Source organism: Squalius cephalus (assembly GCF_949319135.1).
Source record: "Squalius cephalus genome assembly, chromosome: 20".
In the NCBI taxonomy this organism is placed as follows: Eukaryota; Metazoa; Chordata; class Actinopteri; order Cypriniformes; family Leuciscidae; genus Squalius; species Squalius cephalus.
The window spans coordinates 4,564,339-4,587,304 of NC_137141.1; the positions used below are offsets into that span (position 1 = coordinate 4,564,339).

At 40.4% G+C, this 22,966-nt stretch overlaps 1 protein-coding gene across 1 annotated transcript in view; it reads left to right on the plus strand.

The window, feature by feature from the left end:
* The first annotated feature begins 1,671 nt into the window (after nucleotides 1-1,671).
* aqr (aquarius intron-binding spliceosomal factor) overlaps nucleotides 1,672-22,966 on the plus strand; it is a 69,143-nt gene continuing 47,848 nt past the window's right edge. The window contains exons 1-14 of the mRNA XM_079853169.1: nucleotides 1,672-2,011; nucleotides 2,110-2,166; nucleotides 2,374-2,414; nucleotides 3,039-3,074; nucleotides 3,164-3,284; nucleotides 9,441-9,581; nucleotides 10,748-10,816; nucleotides 12,578-12,678; nucleotides 12,758-12,834; nucleotides 14,167-14,231; nucleotides 15,048-15,164; nucleotides 16,113-16,226; nucleotides 17,085-17,188; nucleotides 20,370-20,472. Of these exons, the coding sequence (XP_079709295.1) occupies nucleotides 1,937-2,011; nucleotides 2,110-2,166; nucleotides 2,374-2,414; nucleotides 3,039-3,074; nucleotides 3,164-3,284; nucleotides 9,441-9,581; nucleotides 10,748-10,816; nucleotides 12,578-12,678; nucleotides 12,758-12,834; nucleotides 14,167-14,231; nucleotides 15,048-15,164; nucleotides 16,113-16,226; nucleotides 17,085-17,188; nucleotides 20,370-20,472 (1,221 nt within the window). The 5' untranslated portion in view covers nucleotides 1,672-1,936. The remainder of the gene's footprint in view (nucleotides 2,012-2,109; nucleotides 2,167-2,373; nucleotides 2,415-3,038; nucleotides 3,075-3,163; nucleotides 3,285-9,440; nucleotides 9,582-10,747; nucleotides 10,817-12,577; nucleotides 12,679-12,757; nucleotides 12,835-14,166; nucleotides 14,232-15,047; nucleotides 15,165-16,112; nucleotides 16,227-17,084; nucleotides 17,189-20,369; nucleotides 20,473-22,966) is intronic.

Here is a 22,966-nt window from a genome sequence, read left to right on the forward strand (position 1 = left end):
ATTTGTCTCAACACGGGGACAAGAGAGCTGTCAGTCAGCACATGGGAAAACAAAGTAACTTGCGTCTCTTATTTGAAAAAGTAACTCAGATATTTTGTTATAAATTTAAAAAGTAATGCTTTACTAGTTACTTGAAAAAGTAATCTGATAACTCAAGTTACCTGAAATGAGTTACACACAACACTGCTGACTACCATACGCTACTTCATTTGAACGTAAATATGCAATGTTGCGTGGAACATTTACACATTTATTTAGGCGGTCATTCACAAAATGCTTCAGAAGTTTACATTTTTTTGTTCAAGTCAAGTCACCTTATTTATTTAGCACTTTATACACACTGTTTCAAAGCAACTTTACAGTGATTAACAAGAAAATAATGAAAACAGTTCAAAGAAAATAGGTTATTTATCTGTATAATCCTAAAACATGAGTTTTTAAAAAACAAACAAAAAAAACAAACAAACATATAGCCTATGTGTGGAGTTTTTTAGGCATTGTGATTCTGTTGACAATTACCTGTCTATATTATGTTTCAGCTCAGCTGTTTTTGGACTGGTAATTCCCGAGACAAATTGATGCTGTATTGGTCACACAAAAAAATAAATAAAACTATCTGCACACCATACTAATAAACTATTTTGGTCTAAAACCAGGTGTTTCAGTTTCATTGTCCAAACCATGTAGTTCCTGTGTGGATAAACAACCATGCATGTCAGGTTGCTTCTTCCAGTGAATTCACAATCAAGAGTTCTACTCTACTACTCTACTCTTTGCTAAAATCACTCATCATGAATTGAAAGCTAAAAAGGCCTGACTATTTCAGCGATCTTGTCACAAGTCTATTCTTTTTTATTTTCTATATTATATTTGCTACCAAGTTCACACTTAAAACAATGATTTATGAATCCTCCACCGAACATTGTTCTTTTCTGCATAAATACATAAGTCTCCTGACAATTCTCTGGTTCCATTGTTGTAATAGCCTACTGGTTCAACATTCTCATAATTGGTTGATCAAAAATCGCCTATAACTTGCACTCTAACATTTTTATGTGTTCTATATGCACCAAAGTACTGGAACCCTTATGTATGTTTCACTATTCTTTTTCTGAAAGTGTCTGGAGACCGTAAATCACACAGAGGCTGGCTGATGGTCCATAGTGGTCCCAAAGCACAGCTGCTCAATGAAATGCTTATAGATCATTAAATGTTCATTTAACTTTACAAATCCCACTATTGAAAACGTATTTGTCAAGTTGCCAGTCATGATTAAATTTATATCGCTGTCCATTTAAAAGGACAGAGGAACTTTTGAGATAATAGTATAATATAATATTAAATATATAATAAATAGTATTATATATTAAGACACACTTATTTAGTGTTGTGGTATGAATGATAAAACAAACCCGTTTGTGTTAAACTGCAAGGACATCATCAGTAATCACCGACAGCAGATTCTCATATAACCGACTGAAATTTAATTATTTTGATTTTTAATATTTTAATAACTTATTTTAATGTGCCTATATTGAGACTCCCTGTTTCTGAAAAAAAAAAGAAGAAAAGAAAAAATATATAGCGCTGAGAACCGCTGGTCTAATAAGACTTTTATTTTGGAAGGAAACTCCAAAAGCGGAAGTTGTCATTAGCCGCGACTTTCATACTTTCACATGTTAGCATACGGCTAAAGCTAGTAACGTATTCATGACGTCTCTGTTATAAACAAAGTTTGCATTGATTATCAGTATTGGTTAAGTTCACATTCCAGCGTATATTTTATCTCTTAGGGTTTCAGCAGTGAATGCTGAAGGAAGTGAATGAACCTTTCAGCCGTTACACTGATATACAGTACGTTAGCCTGAACTAATCAGGAAGACAGATGATTATTTGATTCGATTTCTCATCATTATTAACGATCAGTGGTCGAAACATGCAGAAGGACTCGAGACTGATAAAGACCTCCGCGCCTTCAGTGGCTCAGATTAACGCGGAATATGTCACTCAGGTGAGTTATGATTACTTTATGAAGTCAAACACAGTCGGGTTATGTGTGTAACGTTACATCTGCTTACAGTTGCCGTGTTGTGTTTTTGTTCTCTCAAGCTTTCAAACAAATACTGGGCGCCTCATGTCAAGAATAAATTACCATTTGATTCTCAGGTAAGATGACAAACTTTGTGCTTTAATTCTCCTCTTTAACTTCAGTCTGTAGGAGTTTACAGAATATAATATATACATTTGAATACTGTAAATAACTACTTTATACTAACATATCCGTTTTTTTTTAAATCAGTGTCAGTGAGTTATCAACAAACCTAAAGTCTGGCTTTAACGAGGATGTGACTTATGAGTATTTTCTATTTGCAGGTCATTGAAGACATTTATCAGAATGAGATTCTTAAATCAAAGTAAGAATATTCATGTACAGTTCTTGGAATGTAAAGTGCACTCATACAAAATTCACAAATGATACGCTATTATTATTACTATTATTATTGTTGTTGTTGTTATTGTGCTAACCCCCAGTTTCACAGACAAGATTTAAACCTAGTCTCAGACCTCAAACCTAGTCTCTTTTAAAATGCACATTTGAGCTGTTTTAACCGTAAGCAACTTGCGCTGACAAATCTTAAGTGCCATTGTTTTTTTAATGCACGTTTATAAAAGCTAATTGAACTAAGACCTAATCCTAACTTAATCTAAGTTCTGTCTGTGAAACCAGGCCTGTGTTTCGCTTTAACTACAGAAATACCAGCTGTTTTTGTAATGTGGGTGTATTCCATTGAACACAAAATAACGAATTGTGACTTTTTATCTTTCAGTGCTGACTTTTTTTCATCTTAAAATTCTTAATTGCAAGATAAAAACTCAAAATTATAAAAAAAATAGTCAACATTACATTTTATTTATTTTTTAATACATTGTGGAAACAAGCTTCCATTGTATCCAGTTATTTATGTTCTATATAAAGCGCTATAAATCTATTTGACCACTTGTGTGTGTGTGTATTGACTTTGGTCTTCTCTTTTCAGATTTGCCGTCAGAAAGATTATGTTGTTGGAGTTCAGGTTGGTGTTTTCTGTCAGCAGTGTGTGTGTGTGTGTGTGTGTGTGTGTGTGTTACACGCAGTTGTCTGATGTGCTTGTCTGTTCTTCAGCCAGTATCTGGAGAGTTACCTGTGGGTGAACTACACACCTGAAGTCTCCACCAACAGCTACCTGATGTCCATCTGCTGCATCGTCAACGAGAAGTTTCGGGAAAACGTTCCTGCCTGGGAGGTTTGTCTTCAACTCTGATATTCGTTGTTTTTTTTTTGTTGGTTTTTTTGCACACCTGGGATCCCCCGCGAAACGGTTCTCATTCGCGCTTGAATATGTTTTACACTATAAAATCTGGCGAAATACAATACTCTTTTTTTACAATTATCTTATATAGCCTAGCCATTTTTAATAGGATGGACAGTCGAAGGAACCCAACCTCGTTATACTTAACTATATTTGCTTCTTCTTGGACTACTAAAGTGTTCCAGCAACGGGAGTGTTCTCTGGCTAGAGCGCAGAACAGCGGAGTGTGTGTGTGGACAGAAGTGCATGAGAACAGCGGAGTGTGTGTGTGGACACACACAGAAGTGCATGAGAACAGCGGAGTGTGTGTGTGGACAGAAGTGCATGAGAACAGCGGAGTGTGTGTGGACAGAAGTGCATGAGAACAGCGGAGTGTGTGTGTGGACACACACAGAAGTGCATGAGAACAGCGGAGTGTGTGTGGACAGAAGTGCATGAGAACAGCGGAGTGTGTGTGGACAGAAGTGCATGAGAACAGCGGAGTGTGTGTGGACAGAAGTGCATGAGAACAGCGGAGTGTGTGTGTGGACAGAAGTGCATGAGAACAGCGGAGTGTGTGTGGACAGAAGTGCATGAGAACAGTAGAGTGTGTGTGGACAGAAGTGCATGAGAACAGTAGAGTGTGTGTGTGGACAGAAGTGCATGAGAACAGCGGAGTGTGTGTGGACAGAAGTGCATGAGAACAGCGGAGTGTGTGTGGACAGAAGTGCATGAGAACAGCGGAGTGTGTGTGGACAGAAGTGCATGAGAACAGCGGAGTGTGTGTGGACAGAAGTGCATGAGAACAGCGGAGTGTGTGTGGACAGAAGTGCATGAGAACAGCGGAGTGTGTGTGGACAGAAGCGCATGAGAACAGCGGAGTGTGTGTGGACAGAAGAGCCTGAGAACAGTGGAGTGTGTGTGTGGACAGAAGTGCATGAGAACAGCGGAGTGTGTGTGGTGGACAGAAGCGCATGAGAACAGCGGAGTGTGTGTGGACAGAAGCGCATGAGAACAGCGGAGTGTGTGTGGACAGAAGTGCATGAGAACAGCGGAGTGTGTGTGGACAGAAGAGCCTGAGAACAGCGGAGTGTGTGTGGACAGAAGTGCATGAGAACAGCGGAGTGTGTGTGGACAGAAGTGCATGAGAACAGCGGAGTGTGTGTGGACAGAAGCGCATGAGAACAGCGGAGTGTGTGTGGACAGAAGCGCATGAGAACAGCGGAGTGTGTGTGGACAGAAGAGCCTGAGAACAGCGGAGTGTGTGTGGACAGAAGTGCATGAGAACAGCGGAGTGTGTGTGGACAGAAGTGCATGAGAACAAGCGGAGTGTGTGTGGACAGAAGTGCATGAGAACAGCGGAGTGTGTGTGGACAGAAGAGCCTGAGAACAGCGGAGTGTGTGTGGACAGAAGTGCATGAGAACAGCGGAGTGTGTGTGTGGACAGAAGTGCATGAGAACAGCGGAGTGTGTGTGTGGACAGAAGTGCATGAGAACAGTAGAGTGTGTGTGGACAGAAGTGCATGAGAACAGCGGAGTGTGTGTGGACAGAAGTGCATGAGAACAGCGGAGTGTGTGTGTGGACACACAGAAGTGCATGAGAACAGCGGAGTGTGTGTGGACAGAAGTGCATGAGAACAGTGGAGTGTGTGTGGACAGAAGCGCATGAGAACAGCGGAGTGTGTGTGGACAGAAGTGCATGAGAACAGCGGAGTGTGTGTGGACAGAAGTGCATGAGAACAGCGGAGTGTGTGTGGACAGAAGTGTATGAGAACAGCGGAGTGTGTGTGGACAGAAGCGCATGAGAACAGCGGAGTGTGTGTGGACAGAAGTGCATGAGAACAGTGGAGTGTGTGTGGACAGAAGTGCATGAGAACAGTGGAGTGTGTGTGGACAGAAGTGCATGAGAACAGCGGAGTGTGTGTGGACAGAAGTGCATGAGAACAGTGGATTGTGTGTGGACAGAAGTGCATGAGAACAGCGGAGTGTGTGTGGACAGAAGAGCCTGAGAACAGCGGAGTGTGTGTGGACAGAAGTGCATGAGAACAGTGGAGTGTGTGTGGACAGAAGCGCATGAGAACAGCGGAGTGTGTGTGGACAGAAGTGCATGAGAACAGCGGAGTGTGTGTGTGGACAGAAGTGCATGAGAACAGCGGAGTGTGTGTGGACAGAAGAGCCTGAGAACAGCGGAGTGTGTGTGGACAGAAGTGCATGAGAACAGCGGAGTGTGTGTGGACAGAAGTGCATGAGAACAGCGGAGTGTGTGTGGACAGAAGTGCATGAGAACAGCGGAGTGTGTGTGGACAGAAGCGCATGAGAACAGCGGAGTGTGTGTGGACAGAAGTGCATGAGAACAGCGGAGTGTGTGTGGACAGAAGCGCATGAGAACAGTGGAGTGTGTGTGGACAGAAGTGCATGAGAACAGCGGAGTGTGTGTGGACAGAAGTGCATGAGAACAGTGGAGTGTGTGTGGACAGAAGTGCATGAGAACAGCGGAGTGTGTGTGGACAGAAGTGCATGAGAACAGCGGAGTGTGTGTGGACAGAAGAGCCTGAGAACAGCGGAGTGTGTGTGGACAGAAGTGCATGAGAACAGCGGAGTGTGTGTGGACAGAAGCGCATGAGAACAGCGGAGTGTGTGTGGACAGAAGCGCATGAGAACAGCGGAGTGTGTGTGGACAGAAGTGCATGAGAACAGTGGAGTGTGTGTGGACAGAAGTGCATGAGAACAGTGGAGTGTGTGTGGACAGAAGTGCATGAGAACAGTGGAGTGTGTGTGGACAGAAGTGCATGAGAACAGCGGAGTGTGTGTGGACAGAAGCGCATGAGAACAGCGGAGTGTGTGTGGACAGAAGTGCATGAGAACAGCGGAGTGTGTGTGGACAGAAGTGCATGAGAACAGTGGAGTGTGTGTGGACAGAAGTGCATGAGAACAGTGGAGTGTGTGTGGACAGAAGTGCATGAGAACAGTAGAGTGTGTGTGGACAGAAGTGCATGAGAACAGCGGAGTGTGTGTGTGGACAGAAGTGCATGAGAACAGCGGAGTGTGTGTGGACAGAAGTGCATGAGAACAGTGGAGTGTGTGTGGACAGAAGTGCATGAGAACAGTGGAGTGTGTGTGGACAGAAGTGCATGAGAACAGCGGAGTGTGTGTGGACAGAAGCGCATGAGAACAGCGGAGTGTGTGTGGACAGAAGCGCATGAGAACAGTGGAGTGTGTGTGGACAGAAGTGTATGAGAACAGCGGAGTGTGTGTGGACAGAAGTGCATGAGAACAGTGGAATGTGTGTGGACAGAAGTGCATGAGAACAGTGGAGTGTGTGTGTGGACAGAAGTGCATGAGAACAGCGGAGTGTGTGTGGACAGAAGTGCATGAGAACAGTGGAATGTGTGTGGACAGAAGTGCATGAGAACAGCGGAGTGTGTGTGGACAGAAGTGCATGAGAACAGCGGAGTGTGTGTGGACAGAAGTGCATGAGAACAGTAGAGTGTGTGTGGACAGAAGTGCATGAGAACAGCGGAGTGTGTGTGGACAGAAGCGCATGAGAACAGTGGAATGTGTGTGGACAGAAGTGCATGAGAACAGCGGAGTGTGTGTGGACAGAAGCGCATGAGAACAGCGGAGTGTGTGTGGACAGAAGCGCATGAGAACAGCGGAGTGTGTGTGGACAGAAGCGCATGAGAACAGTGGAGTGTGTGTGGACAGAAGTGCATGAGAACAGCGGAGTGTGTGTGGACAGAAGCGCATGAGAACAGCGGAGTGTGTGTGGACAGAAGAGCCTGAGAACAGTGGAGTGTGTGTGGACAGAAGCGCATGAGAACAGCGGAGTGTGTGTGGACAGAAGTGCATGAGAACAGCGGAGTGTGTGTGGACAGAAGTGCATGAGAACAGCGGAGTGTGTGTGGACAGAAGTGCATGAGAACAGCGGAGTGTGTGTGGACAGAAGTGCATGAGAACAGTGGAGTGTGTGTGTGGACAGAAGTGCATGAGAACAGTGGAGTGTGTGTGTGGACAGAAGTGCATGAGAACAGCGGAGTGTGTGTGGACCGAAGTGCAGCGGAGTGTGTGTGGACCGAAGTGCATGAGAACAGCGGAGTGTGTATGGACAGAAGTGCATGAGAACAGTGGAGTGTGTGTGGACAGAAGTGCATGAGAACAGCGGAGTGTGTGTGGACAGAAGCGCATGAGAACAGCGGAGTGTGTGTGGACAGAAGCGCATGAGAACAGTGGAGTGTGTGTGGACAGAAGTGTATGAGAACAGCGGAGTGTGTGTGGACAGAAGTGCATGAGAACAGTGGAATGTGTGTGGACAGAAGTGCATGAGAACAGTGGAGTGTGTGTGGACAGAAGTGCATGAGCTTGTGTTTTGGGTTAAGCTGCGTTGCTTTGACATTGTGGAAAATATAAATTTTTTTTTATTTCATTTTTCTTTATTTAAATTTCGTTTTTTTCTTTATTTAAATTTCGTTTTTCTTTATTTAAATTTCGTTTTTCTTTATTTAAATCTACCCTTTACTGAGTCAGTAATTTGTTAGTCAGAAAAATATTAGACTGCCTTATTAAAAGCATTGCTTAAGTTAACAGACCTGTGTGTGTGTGTGTGTGTGTTACGTGCGAGTGTATTTACTTTGTGTTGTTCATGGGGAAGATGTGTTTAATATCACTACTGCAGTGTCCGTTCTCGGAGCATTAGCCCTGCCCGTGTGTGGTGCGCCGCTTCCCGCTCGCGCTGTTCTGTAGTTTATTCAAAGTTTATTAATTCTGAACGGGTCGCGTCTCGCGTGTCCATCTATATTGCACCAAATGCGACACTGCACTCCCCTGTGAAGTCGATTGGATGAACGGTTCTCGAAATAATCAAAATGCAAACGGACAGACAGACACATAGAGATTCCTGCCTTTATTAGAGAGAAGAATATGTTCAGCCCCCTCTCTCCGAAGCTTCGAATATTCGATGTTCATTACTACCGAAGCTTCGAAGCTCAAAAAATGGTATTCGGACCAGCCCTAGACATTATGGGACAAAATACTGTTAAAGGGATACTTCACCGATGAGCATTAAGCTTTGTATCAGTAGAAACCCGGTAGTATTTTGGAGTGACCGTGCTTCCCTCCCTCATGTCCCCCTGAGACGAGAGATTTCTGTATTGTGTGTCTGGAATAAAACCTCAGATGATGTAAAAATCATCATTTAGCTCATCAGAGGCTTTTTTGTCCAGAGGCGATAGACTCCTGCCAGCAGGAGGAGCTCGTCCCGCATGTGTTCAACCCGCCCATAGGGGGATCTCACCATAAAACACCGTCTTTTCAGTTTCCAGTCGACTAGTAGCCTAGCTGTATCATTTCTCCCGACACTGCCCTCTGTAACCGGGAGGCGTGGCTTGGGAATGTCCTCGTAGGGCAGCGAACCAAGTGCATTCTGGGAGTTGTTGTCTTTCATCCACATGAGCCAAAAATACATTTTCTGGCTTTTCTCAGTCTAGAAGGCACCAACTTCTAAAATAATTTCACATTTCTACTACATAAATGACCCAATTTAAATACACATTCATCTTTCCAGCGGTGAAATATTAAATGTACTCTTTAAATGTACAGTTTGTGTAAGTGAAAAAGAAACAAATGATCTTATTTAACTGTAAATTGACTAAATTCTCATGTTATTTTTCATTGAAATAACTATTCATCATCAGTTATGTACAGTAGGGTTTTATGTTGTTAAATGAATGTTTATGGCGTTGAGTGTGTGTGTATGACACTGTGTGCAGCTTCTAGACATTAGCATTTACTTCAGCTTGAGGAGAAGCTGCTTTTCATGCTCTTGATTCACAAGTCTCTTTACCTCCTTCGTTTAAGGTGGTCAGTGTGCTATAAAGGTAAAAAAAATAAAGATTTCAGTAATGTGCTATATTAAAATGATTTCTCTTAATGAAATCTGCAGTTTTACAGTAAATTTAAGGTCAGTCTGTAAAACTTAAAATGTTTTTTGTATTGTGAAGATCTGGCAACCACAGCTGCTGATTTTACTGTAAATGTCCAGGATGTGTGTTTCCAGGTCCATCTGATCAGATATGATGTGAGTGTGACACAGGTGTTGTTTCTCTCTCTGGTCAGGTGTTCAAGCGCGCGCCCACACACTTCCCTCACTTCTTCAGGTGTGTGATGGAGTCGTGTCTGTCGGGCGAGCAGCTCGGCCTGTCGCTGAAGGAGCAGACGGTGCTTCTCCTCTTCCTCGATCACTGCTTCAACAGTCTGGTTCGTTCACATGCTTCTCACTTTCTGAATCATGTTGTTTTCTCATCACTTGGTGGCACTGTTGCTTTGGGTTTAACCGCTCTCTAAACTCAGGGCTTGGTGTGAAAAACGACAGCTTCAGTTCAAGGCTGTTTTCATCTATTTTCGGCTCGCTGCTAATTTAAGGCATGGTGTCCCGTCCCTTCAGATGGCCCATTTGCATTGTTGATGTGATCTCATTGTCTAGTGTTCGTATTAATATGCTAATAATGTAAGACTATAGGCTTGGGTGGATCATGAGCCTGAATAAATGCACATCTGTAATGTGTGAGATGATGTACAGATGCTGTACAGAGAGGTGTCAGTGCAGAAAACTGCACCTATAGTAAAAGTTTCACACACTCTATTTTCAGTCTGTTAGCTGATATGTGTGAAGTAGCACGAGTAAGTGGCAGGAGCGCGGGGACTGTGTTTGTTTTTAACTGTATCTTGCTTTAATCTTGGAGTCCTTGAAAGTGCTTGAATTTTTTTTGTGCAAGAAGTTTTCTGGAAAAAAATTCCATATTATTCCCTCCGTTCCGCTAATGTGTTATTTCGCCAACACTTCGTGGCCTATGCACACCAGCTTGCTTGATTTATGTTAGTTACGCGCATTTACGTGTTACTTTAAAGGTAGTTCACTTTAAAATGAAAGTTAGCCCATGATTTACTCCCCTCAAGCCGTCCTAGCCTTTATATAGGGAGCTATACATTACAGGACATTACACAAGTTAAAACAAATTTAACACCTCCAGATGGCACTTTTCTCACTTAATTTGTTTTTATTTTAAAGGCATCCACTCTATTTTATATATATATTTATATATATATTAGTTCTAGTGGAAAAAAATAGCTCATGAAATTTTTATAAATATTGCATAGTATCATAAAATCCCTTCAAAATTCAAAATGATAATACAAAAATATTATTGAACAAATATATTACATTGGTTTTCCTGGGAAAAAAAAGAAGTTACATTTCAAGGCTTCAGACCGCGGCGGAGCCAAGTGTGACCCCTAAATGAAGAGGACCAGAGGGTTAGGTCCTTGAATTTGAAGGTATTGGACCTGGAAAGTCCTTGAAAGGTCCTTGAATTTGATGTAAACCGAGGTGTGGGAACCCTGTTTATTTGTGATGTTCACTGCAGGAAGTGGACTTGATCCGTGAGCAGGTGCAGAAGCTGGTCTCTCTGCCCATGTGGATGTGTCTGCTGCCGGTGAGTACTACTGCAGCACACACACGTTTCATGCTCCATATGATCTCTCTCTACTAGGGATGTGCCTGAACCCTAAAGGCCAGAGTCCGACATTTTTGAATGAATATTTAAATACTTGCTGCGGATGCGAAAAACACAGAAAATCTAACCCGATCCGATTTTTTTTTATGACAGACGAAAGTCATGATTGACACAACGTGAGGTCGTATTTATTTTTTAACGTGCAAAATTTTCGGATGAGAATTTCGGACTCAGTGTGCAAGGACCTTAAGTCCGAATTTTGAAAGGCACAGAAAAAGAATAACGCATTCAATGGAGTCCCTAAAGGGACATGGTTAGGTTATTACAGTACAGCAGATGTCTCTGATCATGTGAAGATGATGGTTAGGAGAGATGACTGACTGAGGATTTGGTCCACAACAGATCCTGAGCATCATTGACTAAAGTCTTATCTTGTAAAATGTGTGGTCAGTGCCGCCGCTCCCTATACGCAGGGAAGCCGTGATCGTGAATTAGAAAGTGAAAATGAAAAGCGCACATTCAGAAGCAATTTCAATACCCCGTATATTGATAGCTTCTCCCTGATGCCCGAAAATTAGGTCCAGTATCATTGCGAGAGAACTCAAAAGGATTGAAATACGTTTCCCATCACCGTGTCCCTCACACCGTGTCCTAACCAGACGCGATGCAATAAGATTCCAGCGACAAATAATTTGTCTGTCCACACTAGATGCGACGTGACTGCGAGATGCGTCAAAATCAATCAAAACCCACAGCCAATCAGAACAGCGTGTGCGCGGAGTCAGCCAATCAGAACAGCGTGTGGGCGGAGTCAGCCAATCAGAACAGTGTGTGGGCGGAGTCAGCCAATCAGAACAGTGTGTGGGCGGAGTCTCGCGGCGAGAAAATGCAAGAAAATGGATTAGTAGCTACATAATCAAATTCACAAATATTACACCATTTAAACATTATTAAAAATACATAGGCTACTGAGTTACTAAAACAATCTTTGTCAGAGAATATACTTGTTTGTTCACAGTTTGAACGTTCTTGTTTCCATTAGTTTAATTTCAAGATCTGAGGTGAATTATCTATTGTTGCTTTTACAGCTAAAAAAGCTGGAGCACTAAATGATATTCACAGTCACATTACACACTTTTAACATTAAATAAAGCACATAAACAGTACCTGAGATTATCATCGCCACACTTTGTGTTTGTTGTTCCAGCGCGACGTCGCACAAAAAATTGAAACCGTTTCTAAAATACAATCGTCACGTGTCGCCGTCGCGGCTGGTTAGGACAAACACTCTGATTAACATTTTTATCGGAAAAGACCTTTTATCGCGTGTCACGCCGCGTGTAGTTAGGACACGGTGTCAGGGCCTCCGTAGAATTAGCCATTTCCTTTCCGAACATCGTATCCGGCTTCAGGCACATCCCTAATCTCTACATCATGCTGTATGTGTGTGCGCTTGTGTCTCACAGCAATTGGGATTCCAATAGATTTTTTCCCAAATTCTGTATTTTCCATTTCCATTTACTGAATTAAATTTTAAGAATCAAAAATGATGTCTAATTAATTAAATTTATAAAACATGAATGCATTTAATGCTTTATTAAAATGTTAAAAATAATAGTGATGAAAAAAGTTTGAATTTTTTAATAAATGTCGCATATATATCATGCATTGACAAGACTCCAGTCTGTTGTCCACTGTTTCAGATGTTGGAAACTGACCCCAGGTTCTGTGATTATTTAGATGCGACTGCAGCAGGAACTGAAGAAGGTCCCAAAACTGCAGAAATTCTGGAACCTCATTAAAAAGAACTATGAGAAGATGGACCCTCAGGACATGGAGCAGTAAGACCCCCTCACACCCCACAGACCTGAAACACGTCAAAACAACGTGCCGTGTGTCTCATGAACTGTGTTTCCACAGAGCCAAGAAGGAGCGCACCTTCCTCGCTGCGCTCATAAAGAAGTTCCTGCTGGTTCTCATGTCCATCCCTGCGTCAGGTAAAGCTTTTCATTCAGTTGAACACCTCTATACCGACACTCCGAGGTGTAAAGTCCAGGGGTCAGAAGGGAAAAGTTTATTCCACCCATGAACTCAGCCAGCTGATTTCACTAATTAGTCCTGTCTCCTGGCCGAAGAACTGTGCTAATTAGCAAATCAGGTGATTCTGAACCTGGACTTTACACCTCTGCATACACTAATGTACGCTCGTGTTGGGTTGGCTCGGTAATATTTTTAAAAATGTTTCGAAGAAGTCTCTTTTGCTCACCAAGGCTGAATTTATTGGATAAAAAAACATAGAAAACATAAATATGTTTCATAATATTGTGAAATATTGTTACAATTTACAATAACTGTTTTCTATTTTCACACTGTAAAGCCTGACAAAACAATTCTCAAGTAATTGAATAGTTTATCAAACCTTTAGACAGAATATAAGAAATCTAAAAAAAAAAGTTTACATATGTGTTTTTGTTGAATATCATATTTGATACATCAGGATTTTATGGCTCATATCGGACAGTGAGAATATGAAGCTCATACTTGAAAAGGAAAAAAATACACCTCAGTTTTATTCAGAGCCCCGAACTGAGCAAAAATATGCAATTTGGTGCAGATGCTGATATTTATCTGGTCAAATTCTGATAAATCAATGAGATCTTTATTACTGTATAACAGATACTTGCGTAAAATGATATAAATATCAGTCGTCACTTTATATCTATATCTTAGTTAGATGATATTTAAATGCTTAGTTTGATGATCAAAGCTCTGCAGTTTTAAAACACAATGCATGCAATACAATGATGATTGAGAGATGAACAAATAAACCTTCCTCGAAAGCCTGATGATCATATTTGAGATTCACATCTGCACATGATTTTTATAAAAAAATATCTATGGATAATCAAGTAAACCTAAAATGCTTCAGGCCAGTTAGTGTTCATGAACCACGATCTGAAGGTAGACGTTTTTTACAATTATATTAAAAGGCCTTTTAATTGCTAAGTGCTTGTCACTGACACCGAAAAACCTATTTTGCAGGATGTATGTAGTGCTAGTTCTATTACCCATGAGGCCTCAGTGTTCCTGCCGCCCTTCAGGCTGTGACTTTATTTCTGCTTTGAGTATCTCTGTGTTTTCACCATCGTGTGTGTGACCCAGCTTCGCTCCCTCCTCCCATCATCCACCTGTTCGGGTCACACAAGAGGCCAGCGCGCCCTGTTTATGAGACGGCCACTCTCTCTCTTCACGGAAGAACGCCCTGTCTGTGGGAAATGAGGTGTGTCGTCAGTGGTCTAATGTGTGTGTTCTGGTTCGTGTTGCTCTAGGCTCCGTCTCCATGGAGAAGGTTCACTACTGTGAGAGATTCATCGAGTTCATGATTGACCTGGAGGTACGTTTTCATGCCAGCATTTGTTCTGCTGCTTATTTCCATTTCTTAAAAGATTTCAAAGTTGGCATGAAATGAAAATTCACTGTTCATCATTTTCTAAATGCATGTTGTTTACTTGTGGATACGTTTCATTTAAAAAAATTGTTTTGACCTTGTAACAATTTTTTGCAAGTTTTTTTAGTGAAAAGTGAAAGACAACATTTGGAAGATGGATGGATGGATGGATAGACAGATAGATAGATAGATAAATATATACAGATGGCTATAGATATAGAGTGATAGATAAAGAGATAGATAGATAGAAACAGATAGATAGAAACAGATAGATATAGATAGATAGATACAGATAGATAGATACAGATATATAGATGGATACAGATAGATACAGTAGATACAGATAGATAGATAGATAGATAGATAGATAGATAGATAGATAGATAGATAGATAGATACAGATGGATGGATGGATGGATGGATGGATGGATGGATGGATGGATAGATACAGATGGATGGATGGATGGATAGATAGATAGATAGATAGATAGATAGATAGATAGATAGATGGATGGATGGATGGATGGATGGATGGATGGATGGATGGATGGATGGATGGATGGATGGATGGATGGATGGATGGATGGATGGATGGATGGATGGATGGATGGATGGATAGATGGATGGATGAATGGACTACATTTTTTCTTTTTCATTAAACTTTTACACACGGGTGCGTCACAATACGCAAGAATAGATCTGTCCCTCCTTCCGTTGATGAGGACTGAACTGTGACTTCAGATGTGTGTGTGTTTCTGTCAGGCTCTCCTCCCGACCCGGCGCTGGTTCAACACACTCCTGGACGACGCTCATCTGGTGGTGAACTGCCAGCTGTCGCACCTCACGGACCGGGAGCAGGAGGGACACCTCTTCTGCCAGGTACAGTCCAGGGGAACGACACGATTCATCCAGATAACACCACACTCGTCAGACGGCCAGCGCTCATTTCATCATAGAAATATGTGTTGCTTGAGTCGCTTTAACAAACATTCATCAAACATCTTCACATACTTGAGAAACGCTTATCTTTTTGCGTCAAAACAAACGTTGCTTAATTTTGAAGAAATTATAAGACGGCCATAGGTATCAGTTTTGTAATTTTACATTTGTAATGTATCATAAATTGTTATATTATTTTCTTATTTTTTTACAGTGAAATATTACAATATGATTATTTGTCTTTTTATTTATTTATTTATTTATTTAATTAATTATTATCATTATTATTACTTTATAGTCATATTGATATATAATCAATAACCCCTACAAACAAGCACAGCAAACCTGAAGGATTAATGTAGTAATAATAATGTAATAATTTGCAGTGATATTGAAATCGTTGCCAATATGGATAACCAATAATAATGTAGTGGAAAATGTTTTACTCTATAAAAAAAAAAAAACTGCAGAAAACAATCTTTTCTGTCCCACAATCATTTAACAAATGAGCCAACAATGAAAGACAAGAGACTACAAAAACAATTCTACATGCTGATGTGCAACAAAAATTAATATAACAAAGAATAAAGAAACAACATGCCTGTGCTGTAGACTAAAACAAATCTTACGTACTCGAGAGTAAACGTTTCTTTTACTTTAGTGTTTAAATATTGGTATGCTGACTCGAAACAATGATAATTTGGCTGTAATGTGTCCGCTTACACTGATCAGGCTGGTTTGATGACGTTAAAAGTCATAGTTGTCCGCTGATGATATTGATAAGACTGTTTCTGTTCTACGTGAATAAACACAAACAACGTTTGCGAGGCTTTTTCAACGGTCTATTCTACTTGACGACTATAATCACTGTTGTGTTGTTGTGTGAAGCTGCTGGACATGCTGAAGTTCTACGCTGGCTTTGAGATCAGTGATCAGACTGGAAACGCCCTCACACAGAAAGAGATGACCACACTGCACTACGACAGGATCACCTCTCTCCAGGTAAACATCACTTTACTCATGGAAAACCTGCCAATATGAGGGGATTTTAACATGGCAAGTCACAGGCCTGGAAAAGTCATGGGAATTTATACAACCTTGGAAAAATCCAAGGAAAAACATGCTTTTAAAAAAAAAAAAATTACGGCTGCCCCTTTAAGAGTCAATTAAGAGTAAATTCCCATGACTTTTCCCAGGTGTGAAATTCTGCCATTATCATAGCAACTTTTTAAAAACAAATTGCAGTGCATATTTATGACGCTGTACTTTGTGTTAAATTAATCTGGCAAAAAAAATTATACAAAAAAACGCTAGTCAACACTACTGAGGGTTGGATGTTTTCATGTGGGTTATATTTAAACAAATGTTTTGAGTTGACAAAAGTGTGTTCCTATCACACTGTGGTTTTGTGATTTCGGTGCCATTTTCATAATGAAACGTTAAATGCTAGGGCATGGAAAAGTCATAGATAATCATTGGTTAAAAAGAGTGGAACCCTGATTTGTACTATTACTATGATGTTCGTTGTATTTGACCTATAAAAAATATGTAGTATTCTCCTTTCCCTCGTTTTTTTAATGCATCGAAACAACATTTAATGCATTGTTTGTGCCATTTTTAAATGCAACCCATGAAACCCATCAAGTCCAGCGGTCTGCTGTTGGCTGCAGCGCTCAGTTTCAGTAAGGAAAGTTAGAAATGCAGTTAAAACGGTTCCCATATCAGTGTTGATGGGGTATCGTCATCACCAGAGAGGCTGGTGTCTGTTCTGTAACACTCATCTGGTCCGTGACGATTCATTGGTTATGATGAAATCTGTCAGATGCTTCTGAAACTTGAAGGTGTCTGTTTGTATTTCAGAGAGCAGCGTTTGCTCATTTCCCTGAGCTCAATGATTTTGCCCTGTCTAATGTGGCCGCCGTGGACACGCGAGAGTCCCTCACCAAACACTTCGGCCACCTCAGGTAAGAGACACGAGGAGGCTGCAGTTGTTAAAGTCTCCCTGTAGTCAATCATTTTATCACTTAAAACTCATCTTTGATCGCCAAAATAACATCTAAACATTTTTACTTCAAAATAATGTTCGTTTGGCCGGAAGCTAGTTATTTTAAATATTAAGATTTTTCTTATACAAACTCATGGCTTTGCTTCAGAAGGCCTTTATTAACCCCTGGAGCCGCGTAGAGTTCTTATATCATGGATGGATGCAATTTTTTGAGCTTCAATCTGATGGTTGCAATCCACTGCCATTATAAAACTTGGAAGAGCCGGGACATTTATTAGTATAACTCCAAGTCATAAACACTTAGGATGGCTTGAGGGTGATAAATCATGGGGTAATTTTAATTTTAAAGTGAACTACTCCTTTAAAATATCTTGAATGTAACTCTACACCCTTTGCCTCATTTAGTATGCGCGGTTCTATGAATATGCAAATGAGCCCCGCCTCCACTCACTCACTCAGCTCAGAGATCCACTGGTTGACGATCACACGTTGATCTGATTGGTTACAAGGTAGTTTGTGACGTCAGAAACACCAGCGATTTCAAAGCGTGTTTTTGAGACTGTCTTTGGTTCACTGCAGTTTTAAGGAGAAAATACTCAGCAATGCTGTCGACTTATGAATTTACACATGGTTTGTAGAAACTGCACAGACATATAAACAACATTAAAAGCTTGATTTTCACCACAGGGGGACTTTAAATGTGATATTATCTTTATGGAGAGAGTGAGATACGGCCCATTACATTAATGGCTTTTGTCATTGATGGTAAAGTGTCTTTAACTGCTGACACGGTTCCTGCCATCATGGAAAACACAGAATTGAATGGGAGTTTTAGAACTGCATTTGTCAATTATTTCTTTGATTAAATAAAAACATATTAATTATTAAAAAACAGTGTTAATTAAAAAAATTATTTAAAGGGATATTTCACTTTGAAATTAAATTTTGGTATGTTTTAGCTTACCTCAAGGGCATCCAAGATGTAGGTGTCTTTGTTTCCGCAGTAGTTTCAATTTTGATATTTTTAGGTCAAACCGTTCTTGTCTGTCAGTCGTATAATGCAGGTCTATGGTCACTGTCTCAAAGAGCACGCACAGAGTCCAAATTAAACAATTCCCCATTGTAAGTACACACTGATAGCCTAAGACACGAAACGAGCGGTTTGTGTGAGAAAACGAACAGTATTTATATCGTTTTTACCTCTTGTACACAATAGGGCTGCAACAAACGATTATTTTGATAATCGATTAATCTAACGATTATTAGAACGATTAATCGACTAATCATCGATTATTTCACCGACTAATCAGTAAGATTGGAACGATTATTCAGCTTTTTCAATTAGTTAAAACACTGAGTTATAAATATTCTAACTAATAATATAAAAAAAAGAAAATCACTTCAGCTTTTGAAATGTTTTTTTTAATGATCTTTGAGTCAACTAAACAGGTCATTCTCTTTAAGTTTTCAGATTTCTGTCCAACTCAAATCACACACAAATGCTCTAAGCATTGGTTAAATATTCTGTTCTCTTTCAATAGAAAAAAATAAACAAAAAAATAATCAGCTGCATTACAGACAAACTTAAACTGCAAACAAATATTATAAGAATAAAAAAAAAAAAAAATTTGACATGACAATTGAGCTGACAGAGACACTCTCATTCACCTTTTAATTTACAGTATAACAAATTAACTGACATGATATTCTTCATAACATCTCCTTTTGTAAGTCTTCATTAATATGGAACAAAATACAGGCAAGTGATAAGACTGTAATACCTAATAATAAAAACAGCCCTGACTACTAAGCTCGATCAAGCTTTATTCTATGCAAAAATAAATCATCACATTACTGTAATTGTATTATTATTGTTAATATTATTGCTATTATTAGTAGTATTGCATTCTCTAATAAAGAGATTTACTGCTAGTTATTTAACTCCAGCTGGAGAACATTCACCTCTCACCGGCTCGTCTCGTGCCGGGGTGTTTCCTCTTTAAGTGCTTTAACATGCATGTTGTGCTCCCGTGAAAAGCAAGTTCCGCCTTGCATGTATTGCACACGACAGCATTCTTGGTTTGAAGTTTTGTGAAACTTTCACACACCTTGCTAGTTCGGATTCGTTTGCACTAATTCGCGCTGTGTTTTCATCTACCGCAATAGCATTTGTAACGGCTGCATTACACTCTAGCGCTACAGCGTCGTAGCGGTCAAATCGCGATATTGCAGGCCCTTACATTAAGTCACGTGAGATCAAACGACTACTCGACAACAAAGATATTTGTCGACAATTTTTTATTGTCGACGTTGCCGACAATGTCGACTAATCGTTTCAGCCCTAGTACACAACCACATCCAAGTGATCTGAGGGCGCGCGCGCTTCCAGCGCTTTCTTCTTCTTGTTTTTTTTTACGGCGGATCACAAACAAATATGTGCATTACTGCCACCTATCTCAGAAATGGACCATTGACACTTTCCTATACTTCTTAACCTATCAACCGACATAAATTCCCCTTATTTATCCGCATAGAGGTTTCATAAAATTTCATCTTTTCAAAATTTCTGAGATAGGTGGCAGTAATGCACATATTTGTTTGCGATCCGCCTAAAAAAAAAAAAAAAAGAAAAGAAGAAAGCTTGTTACTTTTCCAGGAGATGCGTAACAGCGCCCCCTACCGCATAACACAGAAAGCCCGTCAATGCCAGGGAAAGAGTTAAAACATCCTGTACGTTCTCAGAATACCCATTTTATTCCTCTTTTCTTGTTTACATTTGTCCAAATATTTTATAAAACAGGCTTCTAAAAACATTATAATGACATTAGTGGCGGATGGAGGATGTCATGATATCTTATATAATCAGAAGTGCAAATGTAGTGTGACAATTTGCTTATTTGATAGATTTAGAAAAACTCAAATGCTTTAGTTTTGCAAATGACTTAAATTGTGAATTGGTTGTGTTTGCCAGTTATTGATTTAAAATGATGATGACTTTTGTTCAAGTAGTGTACAATATTTATAACGTGTGAATGAATGCCTGTTATTAAGGCAACCTTCTTTAGCTTGTTTCTGAAACCACACTGTCCGCTTCTGTTCATCTTTGACCCACTTTTCCCTCTTCATCTCTCTGCCTGTAGTCCCAATACCCTCCACCGGGTGTCGGCATACCTGTGTCTCCTGCCGGAGCTTCCAGAGGGAGAAGAAACGTCCTATGAGAGAGAGTTCCTCCTGGAACTGCTGGTAGGCACATCTTGAAATATGGTTATTTAAGAAATGCTTGTTTCTAAAGCTGCACTCAGTGGAAAAATGAGGAGAAATGAAGATAGCATATGTTTTGTTCAGTACTGGCAAGTCATAAAAAAATAGGTCCATCTAATACAGTGGTTCTCAAATCCAGTCCTCGTGACCCACTGCTCTGCACATTTTGTATGTCTCTCTTATCTGACACACTCAGTTCAGTTCATGGAGTCTCTCCTAATGAGCTGATGATCTGGTTCAGGTGTGTTAAATAAGGGAGACATACAAAATGTGCAGAGCAGTGGGTCACAAGGACTGGAATTGAGAACCACTGATCTAATAGAACATAAACAAACGGGTAAATTTTTGTGTTGTACACCCTTGCCTCATTTAGTATACGCGGTTCTATGAATATGCAAATGAGCCCCGCCTCCACTCACTCACACAGCTCAGAGATCCACTCGTTGACGATCACACATTGATCTGATTGGTTACAAGGTAGTTTGTGACGTCAGAAACGTTTTTTTTGAGACTGTCTTTGGTTCACTGCAGTTTTAAAGGGGTCATATAATGGCATTTTTGTACAAGCTAATATGATTCTTTAGGGTCTAAATTAAAAGTTTGTAATATACTTTAATTAAAAATTCTCATTAGTATTGTAAGAAAACACTCATTTTACCTGCTCAAAAACAGCTGTTTTCAGCACGCCGTTTAAGTGCATGTGTCTTTAAATGATAATGAGCTTTGCTCACCCCGCCCCTCTGTTCTGTGCGGACACCGTTTGTAATAATAACACAATAACCATAACGCGTTGTTCATTATAAACGTGGGATTATTAATTATATTGAGAACGTCGTACATAGAAAACATGCCGTAATGTACCCTGAGTGTAAACCTTAGCCGCATTAATATAAATATTAATATAAAGGTTATAAAACGTTACACTCACTTCTTCTTCTGGAGGTGCAGCAGGAACACGAATAGTTGGTACCGATCCTTTTTTCAGGAGCAGCTTCTTAGCAAAACCAGCTTTATACTGACCCTCGTTTGTAAAGCAGTCTGGTGTGTGAAATGATTCGTGCAAACATGAAAGCATTGCTGTTGATCGTGGGGAATATTCCCTTCGAAAACAAACTCAGCCACTGCGTCTTCAGCGGTTCGGATTTAGGAACATCAAAATGATGCTGTGTTCATTATTACACCCAAGAACAGAACACCACGATCGCTGAGACGCCATTCTGCTCCAGCGTATCAACAATGCGGACTATGATGACAGCTCGCTCAGGGCGGGTCTGTGTTGAAACGCTGCTGTCAATCAACAATCGTGGGAGGGGCGTCCGATCATGTGACATCACACGGTCGAACGGCTTGATTTGAGACGGGGGAAAACATATAAGAAGATTAAAAAAAAACACTGGATGGATTTTTATCATTATATGATGGTTGTGTACAGGCACCGCCAACACACATTTCAGTACAATCAACTTGTAAAAGTGCATGTGCCATTATATGACCCCTTTAAGGAGAAAATACTCAGCAATGCTGTCGACTTATGAATTTACACATGCTTTGTCTTAAAGCAGATTAAAAACTCCGCATAGACATAAAAACAACATTAAAAGCTGGATTTTCACCACAGTGGGACAAAACTTATGGACATTGATCCTGATGAATAGAATGAACATCATATCTGCATGCAAATCCTTCCCAGCTAACACATGACATACCAGTTACATAATTTATTGGTGCTTTTTCATGACTTACTAAACGTAACTATGATCTACTTGTGATCAGTGCTTTATATATAGTGCGCGCGCCTCTGCAATTGAAGAGTGCACTCCTCGAGCACAGTACATCGGCTGACAGGACAGGGAAGTTCGTTTTTCCTAATAATGACTCTGACATGCGGCCTGACAGCAAACTGGTAGTGGCACCAGTGCAACCACTAACAAAATACAGTCGCACCGGCAGTAAGAAAAGTATATATAAAAATAATCGCAGTCGAGCGCTGTACATGCTATACAAACTCACTTTGGGGGACGTTTAGAACATGCACTTTTACTATATATCAGGGGTGTAACGATGCCCTCGTGTCACGATTCGATACATATCACGATACTGAACTCATGATACCATAGTATTGCGATACTACAAGATACTTGGTAAAATGTTAACAAAAAATTAACTGTTGATTAAAATGCTAAATTTGGTATTACATTGTGTGTGTAAATGAATAGTCTTGGACTTGGAGCTGGAAACCCAACGCACAGGACAATAGAGACACCAGAATAACAATATTCATGATCCTGAAGCTGAAAATACAGAATTATTGTAGATGAATATGCTTGTTCTGTCACTGACTAGATATATTTAATAAAACATAGGCCACTTTTACTGGTAACATCAGACATTTGGCATTATAAGGACACACAAATATTCCCCCATTGCATTATTATACATTATATTCAACATTATATATAGTAGTTTAATGTAGTAC